This window comes from Cyprinus carpio, chromosome B9, assembly GCF_018340385.1.
Source record: "Cyprinus carpio isolate SPL01 chromosome B9, ASM1834038v1, whole genome shotgun sequence".
Lineage (NCBI taxonomy): Eukaryota > Metazoa > Chordata > Actinopteri > Cypriniformes > Cyprinidae > Cyprinus > Cyprinus carpio.
Window position 1 is genome coordinate 25,958,638 of NC_056605.1, and position 15,866 is coordinate 25,974,503.

At 36.3% G+C, this 15,866-nt stretch overlaps 1 protein-coding gene across 1 annotated transcript in view; it reads right to left on the minus strand.

Moving 5' to 3' along the window:
- Nucleotides 1–15,866, minus strand: part of LOC109090096 (titin-like) — a 139,445-nt gene that overhangs the window by 87,982 nt on the left and 35,597 nt on the right. The window contains exons 43-75 of the mRNA XM_042730523.1: nt 15,686–15,766; nt 15,293–15,560; nt 14,538–14,747; nt 14,256–14,441; nt 14,016–14,072; nt 13,883–13,927; nt 13,007–13,078; nt 12,563–12,625; nt 12,254–12,334; nt 11,504–11,902; nt 11,177–11,278; nt 10,508–10,939; nt 10,270–10,356; nt 9,196–9,861; nt 8,956–9,012; nt 8,729–8,815; nt 8,488–8,571; nt 8,211–8,297; nt 7,982–8,068; nt 7,719–7,802; nt 6,998–7,042; nt 4,355–4,405; nt 3,803–4,201; nt 3,386–3,655; nt 2,992–3,267; nt 2,758–2,897; nt 2,227–2,353; nt 1,855–2,121; nt 1,353–1,619; nt 927–1,190; nt 685–824; nt 464–590; nt 32–298 (exon numbers count right to left, since the gene is read on the minus strand). Of these exons, the coding sequence (XP_042586457.1) occupies nt 32–298; nt 464–590; nt 685–824; nt 927–1,190; nt 1,353–1,619; nt 1,855–2,121; nt 2,227–2,353; nt 2,758–2,897; nt 2,992–3,267; nt 3,386–3,655; nt 3,803–4,201; nt 4,355–4,405; nt 6,998–7,042; nt 7,719–7,802; nt 7,982–8,068; nt 8,211–8,297; nt 8,488–8,571; nt 8,729–8,815; nt 8,956–9,012; nt 9,196–9,861; nt 10,270–10,356; nt 10,508–10,939; nt 11,177–11,278; nt 11,504–11,902; nt 12,254–12,334; nt 12,563–12,625; nt 13,007–13,078; nt 13,883–13,927; nt 14,016–14,072; nt 14,256–14,441; nt 14,538–14,747; nt 15,293–15,560; nt 15,686–15,766 (5,875 nt within the window). The remainder of the gene's footprint in view (nt 1–31; nt 299–463; nt 591–684; nt 825–926; nt 1,191–1,352; nt 1,620–1,854; nt 2,122–2,226; nt 2,354–2,757; nt 2,898–2,991; nt 3,268–3,385; nt 3,656–3,802; nt 4,202–4,354; nt 4,406–6,997; nt 7,043–7,718; nt 7,803–7,981; nt 8,069–8,210; nt 8,298–8,487; nt 8,572–8,728; nt 8,816–8,955; nt 9,013–9,195; nt 9,862–10,269; nt 10,357–10,507; nt 10,940–11,176; nt 11,279–11,503; nt 11,903–12,253; nt 12,335–12,562; nt 12,626–13,006; nt 13,079–13,882; nt 13,928–14,015; nt 14,073–14,255; nt 14,442–14,537; nt 14,748–15,292; nt 15,561–15,685; nt 15,767–15,866) is intronic.

Genomic DNA, 15,866 nt, shown 5'->3' on the forward strand with positions numbered 1-15,866 from the left:
ATTACTGTGCAATCAAAAAAATTTTCATTACCCTGAATAACTAGTTTGGCTGATGTCCTCTTGTCCTCAGCCTCAAAGATGTACTTAGCCTCATCCTCATAGGCAGCAGATTTGACCACTAAAATGTGTCTTTTCTTTTCTGCGACGATTTCGAACTTTTCGTCAGCCTTCAACTCCTGAGATCCCTTTAGCCAACGGACAACCTTAGCCTCTCTTGACAGTTCAATTTCAAATCTTGCATCATCTTTCTCATAGACTTGTACATCGTTCAAAGGCATGACAAAAGAAATGGGCAAATCTATGACAAAGGTGAACAGAAAGATTCGATTAGACAGGAAGAATTACCTTGAAGTACCTTTTCATTAATAGTTATATATATATATATATATATATATATATATATATATATATATATATATATATATATATATATATGTATATATATATACATTTTTTTGACTACCTTTCACTTTAAGATTTGCAGAACACTTAGCATTTGCTCCCTGGAAGACCACTTCTCCAGATTGGGAAACTTTGCAGTTGTAGAGTGTTAATGTGTGTTTTGCACCATCCTCAATAATCTCAACATCCTGTTAGCAAAAAACACATAAGAAAAAATAGTAATTATCTTGCTACATGTTTATGCAAGATGTTCACTGAATTTATTGATGCAGCTGTGCTCACAGGTGAAGAGGACAAGACTTCGCCCTTCAGTTTCCATTGGCCATGGACATCATCTTCAGAGATTTCCACCTCAAAACGAGCCGTCTCACCATCAAAGAGCTCAACGCCATACAAGGGTCGCACCACTTTGATGTCACGAGCTGGAATTAAAAATATTTTATTAAGAACAAAATTAACAAGCAAAACCCACACGTAAGATTGCAATATTATTACATTTTAGGAATACAACCTTAATTACTGACCTTCAATGTTCAAGTTGGCTGAAGTCTTGTCTGTTCCACAGTCGCAAACATATAATCCTTTGTCTTTGTTCTCAACTTTTTTAAGATTGAGGATTCTTCGTTTGCCTTCAACTTTTATGGTCACCATCTTGGAGGCTTTAATTTCAATTTCATTCTTGAACCATTTCACAGGAACATCTCTACTGAGCTCGCAGTCAAATGTGACTTCATCTTTTTCAACTGCAGTGTAATCTTGTAACTTGGTGGTGAAATATGCATCGCCCTCTGTAAAAACAGGTTGCTGTGTTAATATTCAGAAACAAAAATATGAGTAGTAATCTACATAAAAAGATTTTGTTGTAATGCAAAAATGAGACAATGAGGAGGGAAACAAGAATAGGTACAGATGATCAAACAAATGTAACAGTGAAATAAAGGTAAAATTACCTATTACGAGCAGTTTAGCCATTGTGGATATTCCTTTAGCCTCTGCTTTTATTAGGCAAGTATCATCTAGTGATACTTCCTTAATTTCTAGTGTGTGTTTCCTTCCCACAACGCTGGTAAACACGGTTCTGCTTGGGTGCACTTTTATTTCATTTTTGAACCATGTCACGGCGACATTCTCATGAGAGAGTTCAAGCTCAAATAAAGCTGTTTTACCTTCCTTCACAGTTAGGTCCTTTAATGTTGAGGTGAAGTTCAGCCTCATACCTACGACATTTGTTCAGTGCAGAACAAATGACTATGGGCGCAATAAATGAATATACTACAAACTTAAAAACCAGTGAATTTATTAGTAAATTTATTAGAAAATGTGAATTTATTAGCAACTTGGTTGTTTTCTATTTGCTATTTGTTAGATTATTCATTAATAAACACCCTTGTTAAATTTTGTCAGAAAGTATTTTGACCAACACTTCACTAACCAAGATGATAACTGACTTACCCTCTACCATCAGTTTTGCTTTTGATGATTTGCCCAAGACCTCAATACTGTATTCCCCCTCATCCTCAAAGCCACAGTTATTTATAATAAGTATGTGTTTCTTTCCGTCATCAATGATTTCATACTTATTTCCTTGTGTAATAATATCAGAACCCTTAAACCAAATCACTTTAGGCACATCCTTATTGATGGAGCACTCAAACTTTGCCTGTTTCTTTTCATGCACAGTAACGTCCTTCAAAGGGACTGTGAACTCCATTTCCAACTCTGGTAGGCATGAATGAACATTGTCCATATTGTCACTCATCTGCATTTGTAGATTTGAATTTACATTTTCTTATGCTTTTAAAAAGACATTCATTCTTCTCTTACCTTTTACTTGGAGCATAGCACTTGTCACAGCATTCAGAGCTTGGTATGTAACTTCACCAGCTTGATCAAGCTGAACATTTTTGATAGTAAGGAATCGTTTTGTTCCCTCAGATCTGATGTCACATGTCTAAAATTGAAGAAAATTATGAATCAACTTAATTTTTGAACGATGTGCTATAAATAAATTTCAGACTGATATCAATACTGTTCAGTAGAAAATTGTACTTCTAAATGTTTTTGGTGTAAATACTTATGTCATTCTAATCCACTTTGTGTTGTGTTGTGTGTGTGTGTGTGTGTGTGTGTGTGTGTGCGTGTGTGTGTGTGTGTGTGTGTGTGTGTGTGGCAATAAAGAATGTTTTTAATTATATCACATAATTATATACATCTCTAAATGGGTAGAGTGGTTATTTAACAACTTGAATTATAACTAGTTTGTAGCTTGGGAAGCCTCAGTTTCAAAGAAGCTTCCCCTGACACTGGGAATGATTAATGTTTTAGGACACCTAAGGGGTTTGAATAGGGTCTTACCGGTGATCTTGTCAGAACCTGTCCTTTAAGTTTCCATTCTCCAGGCACATCATCCTCTGAAATTTCAGTATCAAAGTTGGCCTCCGTTTTCTCAACCACCTCTACACTAGCAAGAGGCTTCAAGATCTCAGCTTCACGCTCTGAATAGAGATTAAAAGGTTTATACACAACATTTTCATATGGTCATATGAGCAGAAATCAACAGTCCTCAGGACGGTGGCGATGCTGTTTTACCTCCAAGTGATAGTTTTGCTGCATATCTGCGGCCTTCAACCTCCACAGCGTACTCAGCGACATCATCAGGCTGGGCATTTTTAATGGTAAGAGTTATATCTTTACCCTCCTTCTTCACCTCAGTCTTATCTGTAGGCTCATTAGGGATTTCATCATTACCCTTGTACCACTTCCAGTTAGGGGTGTCCTTGAAGAGCTCCCCTTTGAATGTAGCAGTGGCCTTAGGTTTCACATGCTGGTCTCGCAAAGGTTTCACTAACCAGTCTCTAACAATTTCTGTTGAATGCATACATAGGTAAATTCACACACCGGCTCTAAATTCACCAAAGAAGACATAGAAACATCTATCAAGCTATTTAGGAAGCTGTGAAGGATAAAAAGATCAAATACATACCAATAACCTTGACGTTAGTTTGAGTTTTTATGTTTTCACACTCGCATGTGTAAACACCAGCATCGTCATCATTCGCATCCTGGATTGTGATGGCATGCTGTAGCCCAATAACATTGATTTGAATTTTGCCAGGAATTTCCTTTATCTCTTGTCCGTTCTTCTTCCAGACCACATCTCTGTCCTTGCTCAACTCACAGGTCAAATACATTGGCTGGCCCTTGAACACAGAGGTCTCTTCTTCCAGATTCTTTGTGAATTTCACAGGTAATTCTATATGAAACGATAGAAGAAATGCCACTTGTAACAATCATAAATTATTAGTACCAACATATTAACATTAATGGCCTTTAGAGGCGACGCCATATTAATTTTTTATATGAATAGAAAGGATGCTTTGAGAATAGCAGTCATGAATACCTTCCACAACAAGTTTAGCTGTTGAGGTCTTCTCCTTGTTGCCAAGCTTTGCAACACATGTGTACTCCCCAGTGTCGGAAAGCTGTACATCAATGATTTGCAGTTTGCGGTCTTTGCCATCAGATGTGAATTTGTGCTTTGGATCCTCCCTTAGATTGCTTCCATCTTTCATCCAGGTGGTGATAGCAGTAGATGGAGAGATCTGGCACTCAAATACAGCAGAGGAGCCAATGGACTCAGCCTCCTGTAACACAATGTCTTGGAGCTCCTTCACAAACTTCAAGGGGACAGCTTTGAGCTGGAAAGCAAATGGTGATTCTCCTGGAGGCTTGTCACCTCCACCACCAGGTTTCAGTCCTCTACCCCTTCCAGCATCGCCAGGAGATGGAGTTTGTCTTGCTACAATTAAAAAAAGAAAAATTTTTAAATTTCTGATCACACAAAAGTTTCACCATTTTAAATTATTCTTTTGTAACTTTAAAATTAACATATGCACAGTAACATTAGACATGCAAATTACACATTACACAGTAATGTATATTACGAACGTACGTCTTAGTCCTCTGCCTCTGCCTGGAGCTGGCTCCTCCTTTGGTTTTCCATCTGTTTGAAATATTGTTATACTATTAAAAAAGGCTTGAAATGGTAAAACTGCAAAGGATCTGAAATGATTGGTTAATAAATTATATACAAATGATATAATATATGTGAGCATTTTAATGACAAGGACAATAAAACAAGTTTGAAAAACAGCCAACGACAAGTGACACCCACAACGAAAATGATGAATAAAGACGAAGGAATGAAAATAAGATTGACAAACAGTTACATGACAGAACAGGACTTCACTGACACACAACATTTTATGAAGAGGGTTGGATGAACCAAAAAATGAAGAATTAATAAATCAAAGGAAGGACACACAACATCAAAGACAGCTAAACACTTAAAAATGAAGACAGTTGTTAAGGGGTAATAACGGATGATGAGTTGAGTTGATATTATTTGGAACGTTTGTAGGGAGCCACAAGATACCAGTGGTGAGCTTTTGGTGCTCACCTTTCTTGTCACCCATTCCTGGGGTTTCAACAGCTCCATCCTCCAAGGTGTCATCAAAGGTTTCGGATCCATAACTGTCCCTAGGAGCAAGTTCCCATCCCCAAGTTTCTTCTTCTTCACCATCCACCACCTCCTGCTCTTGCTCATATACTACCTCCTCTTGCTGTGTAGGAATCTTTTGTAGATGCAAAACACTAGGAGACAACTCCTTTACCATTGGCAGTTTGTCTTCAGTCATTTTTAAGGGAGGTTCCTGAGAAGTCTTTTCTTCTTTGGGGGAGACTGTCTTTGAGACCTTCTTCAGAATTACAGACTCAAGTGAATCTTTTGGTGAAATCTTCTTGGGTGATTTTGCACTAGACTTTCTTTCCATTGGAATGGATTCAGTGGGTTTAGGTTTTTGCATGCCCACTTTCGGTGAAGGAGTCTTTTTTAGCTCTGCAGGTTCTATAGGCTTCAATGATATTTCCTCTTCTCTCTCCATTTCCTTTGGTGAAAGACCAATTTTTTTTGCCATTGCTGGTTTATCTTCCTCTTTTGGACTCTTTTTAGCCAGTGGAGTGATTTGAAGACTAGGTTTATCTACCTTTGGTGAAGGAGTTTTCTCTGCAATTATTTTTCCTTCTATAGGTTTCAACAATACCTCTTCTTTTCTCATTTCATCCGTTGGAATAATATGTTTTTTAGTTATTCCCTTCCCCTCTTCTTTGAAACTTTCCTGTGTCTTTTCTGGAGTAGTAGTACTCTTCATGGGCTGATACTCATGGGGTGACTCTATTTTTTTGATCTTTTCAGCCTCTTCATATGTTTTTTCGCTTTTTCCTGGTTCTTTTACCTGGATGTGATGGTCCTTCAGGATATGTGCTGTTTCCGGTCTCTCTGGATGCTTAATGTCTACAGGCTTTTTCTCAGTTTGCTCTTGAGGAACCATGTCAGTGGCTACATCAGCATGAGATTCTTTGGAAAATGGTTTCAGAGTAACAGTTTCTGGCTTCTCATCATGTGGTAGAATTCTCTTAGATTTCTTTGGAAATTTCTCAGGTTCTTTGGAGATTTCATCTTTAGCCACAAAAGGTTTTGGAATTATGGGTTCTGTAGTTTTTTTATCTGTAGGTGTCGCATCTATTTCCTTCTTTGAAACAGACTCATCCTTTATAAGCCTTTCATGTTTTTGGACACCAATACTATCTTTGCTCCTGTCTATGTTGCTATCTTTCTGAGGACCTACAACAACCTTATCTAATTTCTCGACAGGTTTTAATTGGACAGTTTCCTGTTCTTTCTCAGTTGATATTGCCTTTTTCAGTGGTATCTTGGGTTCATCTTCCATTGGAATTTTACTTCCTTCTTTACCCTTATTTTCTACTTCTCTTCCACCAATTTCAGGGACAATCCCTTTCCCTTGTGAGGGAGACTTCACATCCTTGTATTGTTCTGTCTTCTTTTCCTCCCCTTCAGATATTTTCTCAGTTTTTGTAGCAGTTTCATATGACCAAGTATCTTCTGTGACTTCATAGCTGCTGGTGAGTTTGATTTCAGTTACAGCCTTTGAATACACCATCTCCTCTCCACCTATTTCAGTTTTCTCAACTTTCCGGGGAGGTGGTCCCTCTTCTGTTGGTGGTTCATCACACAGAATCTTTCCAACTTTCTTAAGTGATATAACTTCATGATCTTCCTGATGTTCTTTTGATCTTCTGGTTACTTTCTTTACGGTTGGCATGTCCAGTTTTTCCTCTTCCTTGATGTGAATTTTACTCTTTTGTTTAAGAAGTGCTTGTGTGGTGCTAGTTGGTTCTGAGGCGATAAAGTTCACAATATCACATAACATGGACAATACAATCAGCATGACATAAGACACCTGTACACATATCACACAGCAGGGTTGAAGCTAAGTCATCTGTGTTGGAATTAAAATGAAATAAACCTCAACCCTGATAGTAGTGAACAGAACTGTAATAATAATAAAGAAAAAGAACAATAAAACAAAACCAATAAGCTAACAAAAATTAGACAAAACAAACAGAACAACAAGCAGACATGTGAAATGTGTTGCCTGAGTAACTGATTTGAATATTTTTAATAATCAAACATTTAAAGCTTCATTTGTGGCATGTAACTCGCAGATCAACATACCTTTGCCAGCAGGTCCAGGAGCTGTAACGGGGCCCTTTTCTGCATCTGTTTCAGAGATCATTTCAGATTAAACAGGTACCAGTACATATAAGTTAGATAGAATTCACTTTAAAAAACTGAATTCTGTCATCATTTACTCTCCTTTTATCTTTCAAAATGTGTTACATGACATTATGTCTTCTATGGAATACAAAAGGAAATATTTATAGCATTCAATATTCAATGAAAGTGAATGGTGACCATGGCTGTTAAATTTACAGTAATTAACTTAAATATAGACTACTTCTATGATGCAATTTTTGCCTTTATTTTTTGGAACTTGACAGTCCCTGGTCTGTGTCCACTTTAATTGTATAAAAGACATTCTATGAAACATTTCCTTTGGGGTCCATTGAAGAAAGAAGCGACTTTAAGCTAAGAAAATAGGTGAATGTTTGCTTAAATCATTTTCTCATTATGAATGTGCATACAATGTGCATACATCCTAAGGTGAATAATACAAAAGTAGACACCTCTCATCCACAATATTGGTTAAGAAACATAAAAACAATGTCAAACTGGTTAGTAAGTAATTTAAGACAAAAATGTAATTACATGACAAGATTCAAAAGATTCTTTAAAAAGTAGAATTCAAAAGACCTTAAAGACACATTAAGAACCCAAAAGGGAACATCAACAACAATAACAACTTATACAGAAGACATGAAAACAGACACTCTACCTGTGGGAGGACTGACTTTCTGTTCAACTGGAGTTGCTGTTGGCTCTGGTGCCACAGGAGATGGTGTCTTTTCAACAGTTGGCTCTTTAAATAAAACAATACCATAATCACAACCAAAAATAGTCAAGGCAAATGTGGAATAAGATGTTATTTGACTGGACAAGAAACATTTAAAGAAGAACACAAATAAGAACAAACAATCACACATCATTACAAAGAATATAGACCAGCAAATTTCTTTTTTTTTTTTTTACTTTATATACCTTTTGGAGGAGATATTATTTTCTGTTCTACTGGAGTCACAGTTGGCTTTGGTACTTCAGGAACTGGTTTCTTTTCAACACTTGGCTCTTTAAAAATAATTAAGACAAATGTGGAATAAGATGTTATTTGACTTGATATGGAACATTTAAAGATGAACACAAATAAGAACAAACAATCACACTTCATTCCAAAGACTATAGACCAGCAAAACACGTTTGCTTTAAATACCTTTTGGAGGAGATACTATTTTCTGTTCTACTTGAGCCACAGTTGGCTTTGGTACTTCTGGAACTGGTTTCTTTTCAACAGTTGGCTCTTTAAATAAAACAATGCCATAAATCACAAGTAAGAATAAATAAAAAATGGGACAAGATGTTATCTGACTGGACAAAGAACATGTAAAGATGAGCACACAAAAAGATTAGACTAACAAAACAAGCAAATACATACTAAAGACTAACAAACAGACCAGAAAAGAGTTCTACCACAATGTGACTTTGAATACCTTTTGAAGGAGGCAATATTTTCTGTTCAACTGGGGTCACAATTGGCTTTGGTGCCTCAGGTGTTTTCCTTTCAACAGTTGGCTCTTTAATTAAGACAATACCATAATCACATTTAAAAATAATAAAGCCACATGTGGAATAAGATGTAATTGGAACAACAACAAAAAAACAAACAAACATACATGATATCAAAGACTGACTTTAATAGCAGAAAATGGTTCTTCCAGATTTGCTGTATACCTTTTGATGGAGACGATATTTTCTGTTCAGCTGGAGCCACAGTTGGCTTTGGGACTTCTGGTTCAGGTTTCTTCACTAATACTGGTTCTTTAAATAAAGGTAAGCCATGATCACAATGAAGAAAAAGACCATGAACATATACAGATGAGCACACGGACACATTATCACACACTAAACTAGGAACTGAAGAGTAATAGCACCAAATCTCCCAGCCTTCCTTTGAGTACCTTTTGCAGGAGAAACAACTTCTGACACAAGAGTTGTAACAGCCTGGGTCTTCTCGTCTAATTAAGAATTATAACATATTCAAGATACAAGAAACTAAAGAGGAACATGCAGGCACATGATTTATAAGACAAAGAAAAGCAAATCACAGTTGCCTTTTCGGCAAATACCTGAAGACAAAAAATTCAAGTAAAGATTGCAATATACCAATCAAGGCATTTGCTGAAGACTGAAAGGTTTACCTTTTTCAAGTGCTTTACGCACTTCCTTTAACATAGTTCCCTTTTCTTCTGGTTTTACTATTGGGGTTGTCTCTGGTAATTTCTGAGGGGTTTCCTCATGTGATCGCTTGTTTTCACGAACAGACTGTTGTAAGTGAATAGACTCTTTCTTGTGAACATCTATTTCTCTCTGAATGGCCATCTCTTTTCTAGGGGTTTCATCTTTCTTTTGTAGAGGCATATCTTCAGATGTTTTCTTTTTATCTGGCATAATGACTTGCCTTTCCTGAGGTGTCTCAATGCCAAGTACCACCACAGCTTCTGGAAATGTTTCAACATTGGAAATCTCTAATTTCCTTTCCTTTTTCTCAGTGTGCCTTTCTTGTTTTGACCATTTCATCTCCGGTATCTCCTTTGTTTTTTTCAGCTCAAAAGAGGGTTCTGGCCCCTGGGAAACCTCTGTTTTAATTATCTTTACATCTTCAGCAGCTGATTCTCTACTGTGATGACTTACATCCATCCTTACAATATGCTCTTGATAAGACAAAATTTCCTCAGGTTGATGAGGCACGCTTTCACTTTCTTCTACAATTTCATTCTTCAAAAACATTTCCTCCATGGAAATCTTCTGAGTTACTTCCACTGTATGAGGAAATTGGTCGGGTTTCTTCTCAGAAGCTGCAAAGACTTTAAAGATGAAAGATTTTCAAGATTGCACCATACAATGGTGGCAGAAGAATTTTCAATAAAACATGCATACCAACATCAAAAAGTATATTCCACACTTAAATCTACATTAACCTAGAAAGGAGCATTTGTTAATGCAAAATAAAAGTGAAAATAAAATCTTTAATTCTCCAGCATTGCCAAAATGCAATATTTTCTCTGGCTTGGGTTATTGAGGGTAAAACCTATTTAACCCAGAGTATATTAATATATTAATAATATTACATATAATTCTTCAGCTATCTATGATTAAACTGTTAATAATGGTTATGATATAAACAGTGGGAGATCTGTTTTTGTATCACAAACAGATTTATTAATGCAGAGATACAAATTTGATTTGTATCTCCTATGATCAGCCGAGCATACCTTTGGCTGAAGGAATCTCAGTCTCCATTTTAGCTTTTGTTACAGGCTTTTTCTCAGATGGCAGTTCTGCAGCCTTTACTTCAACCACTTTGTAAATATAAGAACAATACCAGACAAAGAACAGCATATTAAGAAGAGTAAATAAGATAACAATACACCTTTAAAGAGAGTTTGTAATGATTGCTACCCCATTAATGCAAGGCATTATAAGGAGCTTAATATGAAGACTTAAGAATACCTTTCTGTGGACGACTCTCCTTTTTGTGAGCAAGTGCTGGCTCACTGATTTTAGGGGTTGGCTCACTCTTTGATGGCACTTGCTTTTTAGCTTGATCTGTTTGAGGTGGCTCCGAAGGTTTGGCTGAAGACTCTGGCTCTGCTTTGAAAACTTCTTGGGGTTGTTTTCTTGTTTGTTCAACTATAACTTCTGGTGAAGCTTTGACTACTTGTTTTCTAGCTGGTTCAGGAGGCTGGCTTTGTGTAGTTTTAAGCTGACTAGCTGGCTCTACACTTGATGGCTCAGAGTGGACAGGCAAATGATCTTTGATAGATTCATATGGTAGTAGTGTAGAGACGTCTTTCTTTGGTGGCTCAGCGGCAGCATGAGCAGGCTCTGGTTTTGTATCTAGCTTTACTTTTGGTGCTTCTATTTCCTTGATCTCCACAAAAGCTCAAAAGAACACACGTGTTAAACAGTGTCACAAAACAAAAAGACAGGCATTCACACTAGAATGCAGAAGCCCATACAATGAAAAGAATCAATTAAAAGATCAAGATAAGAGTTTCACATGCATTCCAAGAGCACCATTTTTGGTGGCAAAGACAACAAACAAAAATGAAATCATTTTAAGATCCCCTGAAAGACTTATGCTCAGTAATTTTCTTAGCTATTGAGATTTAAAGTTACCTTTTATTTGAGTAGTGTCTGGCTTTGGAGTTAAAGCCTCATCTTTTTTAATATCTAAGGATGGTTGAGGTGCAGCTTCTGGCTTTTTTGGAGCTTCAGGTGCTTTAAAAGAACACCAAAAACAAAGAATCATACCATAAACCTTTATATACTGAAGCTGAACAAGAGGCTGATTCTAAGAGTCTAAGGACTGAACATACAACAAATTTAGTAAGGCACTTATACATACAGTACTTGACACAGACAGACGTGCTGACTCACAAAACACACACACACACACACACACACACACACAAATATCACAGATGATTTAATTACATATAATACCTTTGACAGAAGGTGCCTCAACTTTCTTTGCAACTGCAGGCTTAGGTTCAGACTCAGGCTCTGGTGTAGTTTTGGGCTCAGGCTTGGGCTCAGGTTTGGGCTCAGGTTTCGGTAGAACTTTTGGCTCAGGCTTGGGCTCGGGTTTGGGCTCAGGTTTTGGTAGAGCTTTTGGCTCAGGCTTGGGCTCGGGTTTGGGCTCAGGTTTTGGTAGAGCTTTTGGCTCAGGCTTGGGCTCAGGCTTGGGCTCGGGCTTGGGCTCAGGTTTGGGTAGAGCTTTTGGCTCAGGCTTGGGCTCAGGCTTGGGCTCAGGTTTCGGTAGAGCTTTTGGCTCAGACTTAGGTTCAGGTTTTGCTTCAGCCACTGTAGCCTTTGGTTCTGCTGGCACCTGAGGTTTAGGCTCTGAGGGTGTAGGTTTGAGAACATCTTTAAGTAACACTGATATTGCTATAAATTCTCAAAGGAGACTAACAACACAAACATAAATTATACAAAATTATACATAACAGCAGCTTTAGATATTTAATTTCTGTGTGCAAGATATTTTGAATCCCAAGACATTAAGAATACTTTACATAATAACCAGAAAATGACAAGAAGAAACTGCAAATGACAGTTACACACATATCAACATACACACATAAGATGCATTAATTTGAACTAAAAAAGAAACATATTTATACATACAATCAACATACATAGAACATATATAACAATAGTATACACACTGAAAACACATACTGCTGGTAATACCTTTGCGTGTGGGTTGTTCTTTTTGCTCTGTCACCTTGACAGATGTGACTTTTTCCTCAACAGGCTTCTTGACTTCAGGTTCTAAAATAACATGGCATCACAGAAATAAAATTAAGTTGCAAATTACGAATCTTTACACCAAAGAGCTACATATGCAGCAAGTACACAAACACAATTCATATGGTAAGAAACAGACATCTCACAAATAGGAAAACAGATTTGGTTAAAATATTTTGGCAGAAAAAAAAATTAACACAGAGGGAAGAAACAATGGAACAATATAACACTCAATCAAAGACATAATAATACCTTTCTCGGGAACTGGAGGCTGTACAAAGGATGTTTCAGTTTTTTCTTCAGGCTGCTTCATAACTCAGGTACATAAAAGACATCAGCTTTGTTAAAATACAACTGCAAAGCTTAAGCAGAGTTTAAGTAGCCAAAGCGTCCATGCTTTTAGCATGATGGCACAAGCATTAGAAGAACACATTCATGGACATACAACCAAGATTAATCATTAAAAGCAATTATACAGTGAACAACTGCACAGTGACAGTAATAATAATAATACACAAACACATCACCCAGACAAGGAAAGAACCAAAAATGTTAAGTTTTTGATTCAGTACACACAACATGTTGTAAGTTTTGGAGTAAAAATAAACAATAAAAAGACGGTTGGCTTTACATATATAAATGTTAAGAGATCATCAGGGGCAGCCATAAGCAAAGCATTTTTCCTTCATCCAATACCTTTCATAGGGACCTCCTCTGTCCTTTCCACTATATGTTTTGTTACAGTCTCCTCAATGGGTTTCTTCAATTCTGATGAAAAACAAGAACATTCTTAGGCATGAACATTGACACACAAATTTCAAACATACACACACACACACTAGGTTTGCAGCACAATACCTGTTGATTAAAAATGTTAATGATGCTGAATTGAAAATGATGGAGGAGACGGTTATTGAAAGGGATAGGCGGTGATGATGTTTAATAGCCAGTTATATCAAAAAGACAAGGAATACACATAATACATTTGACAAAACATATGTAAAAAAAAAAAATTATTATGAAGATAAGTGAAGAAAGCCTACACACATACTGTACAAATAAGACGAGCAAATGTTATGCTCTTAGTTAAAGACTCTAAGCCTGTTAACTACAGTGTACCTTGCAGTGAAGAGAATTCATAAGGAACACTCTCCTCTTGAACGGTCCAGTTCTGACACTCTACCATACAATAATAAAATTGTTTTATGTTTTAATAGAAAAAAAAAAAAAAAACAATTCTGTAACAACCGTGTTGGACAAAATCTCGTTCAGCTCAGATGTTAGTGCAAATGCAGAGATAACAAAAAAGAAAATAAGAAAGAAATACCAACTTTAGAACATGATCATATTACATTAGTTGTATTTTAATTAAACATCCACTTTAGATGATACCGGGGTGAGGTTAAATGGTAATGTGCTAATGATATGGTAATATTAGTTAACCGATGCATTCAGGGGTTGACATGATGAAAACATTTAGTATTTAGTCTTTTAGTGTATTTAATGTACTCACCAAGTTTACATATTAAAGGTTAAGAAACATTACACATTAATTTTAATTTGAAATAGTACCTGTTATTTCAAACTTCTCTTCATAATGAAATTCTGAAGATTCTTTAATCAAAAGGTAACAGGTAAGTTAAAATGAAACTATGGGACATTATGGTCTTCTATTTATACATTTCTTCATTTGTTTTAGTCTTACCTTTAAAACTAATCACAGATGACACATCTGGCACATGTATTGATGTATCTGGAACATCTGGACAGGTTGAGATGAATTTAATTTATTAATTTATTTATTATTATTTAATGGTTACATTGAATAAAGTTTGCTTTTACATTTTGCAGAATTTGTAAAGAAATTAGTTGGGGTTGGGGACTGAGGAGTAAATTAAATATGGTTAATTCTCATAAATTATTTAGTGCATAACAAACCACTTACCAAAAGAACATGTTCTTATTTCAAATTCTGCAAAAGAAGATAAAATATAATTGCTTTTGACTAAAATCAAGTAAACAAGCCACAAAGTGACGCTGCTGTAGATTTTACCTTTTCCTGACAGATAAAGCTCAGCTGTACTTTTAGTTTCACCAACAGGCCCCAGGCGCGCAATCACAGAGTACACGCCTAAAAGATTTACAGTGAAGTTAATTTAGTTTAAATCTGCTTAATTCTACATTTATATTGAGCCACTAAGTAGTACATTAGGACTAATGTACACACCTTCATCGTCAGATGTTACATTACGGATGATCATGAAGTGCCTTCGTCCCTCACACCTGAAGGTATATTTCAGGCTTTCTTTAAGCTCCCATGCATCTTTATACCAGGTGACGACCGCATTGTCAAAAGACAACTCGCATTCAAAAGTGGCAGACTGATGCTCATTCACCACAATATTTTGAATGCGCTTGGTGAATTGAATTTGATCAGCTAGAAATAAACAAACGTTTTGGAATGGTTAATTATCTGAAAATGTCACTGTTTTCGAATAAAATAAATAAATAAATAAAAATAATAATTAAAAAAGGAAAAGAGGAAAGAAATAAGAAGAAATGTAAATGTGCTTTCAAATGCACACACTTTTTGTTTAATCCAACACTTTGTTGGTACACAATCAACACCACTATAGCCAAGCAATTTTAAAGCACTAAGAGGAAAAATAAAAAGATGCTTAGCATTTGCTAGTAGGTAAAGAAACAAGAAGAGGTTAGTAATTTCCTTACATGATTGGGCAATGTATGTGGCCCTCCTTCTCATTCTGATCATTTAATTAAAGTGAATATGGTATAAGACATAAATCTATAATATGTGTCAGTAAGCGTTCCACTACAATGCAGATCTACCCCCTTACCAGGTGATGGTTTCTGGACATGATCTTGACTCTCTGTAGAATATTGAGGGAATGTGCCTCAATTTATTATAGGCACAAAAATGGTATTAGGATGCAGAATACAAGGTCTTTAAAATCGACTTACCCAACACTGTCAGTCTGGCACTGGATATATGTGGCCCACAAACGACACGGTAATTTCCCTGGTCACTGGTCTGACAGTTCTTGATCTTCAATATCTGACGGTCGCCCACGAGTTTAATCTCATATTTATCACTAGTTTCTAGCTTCTGTGTATCTTTATACCAAGACAGTGTAATTTCAGGATAGTTGATTTTAATCTCACACTCAAACACTGCCTCTTTGTTAACTTGCGTTGTCTGATCTGTGATGTCTTTAAGCAGGGTAACAGGCTGCAAAAACAAAATATTCATACATTTAGGTCATCAACATGCATCTGATTAGAATATGCATCAAAATAAAAATATGTCTGAAAACTGAAGAAGTGGTTCTTCAACTTCCCAAAGAAGGAACATACTTCACTGTGTTCCATTCGCCTCTGCAAATCAGACACAAGCTTAGCCAAATCCTCATCATATTCTCTTCCATGTTCACTTTCCTGATTCAGAAAACAAGGGCACGTATTAAGGCTATTTGTTGTAGATTTCTATCTCAATAAGGTGTAGGAAACTTAAGATTTTGATCAGCTATTAAGACAA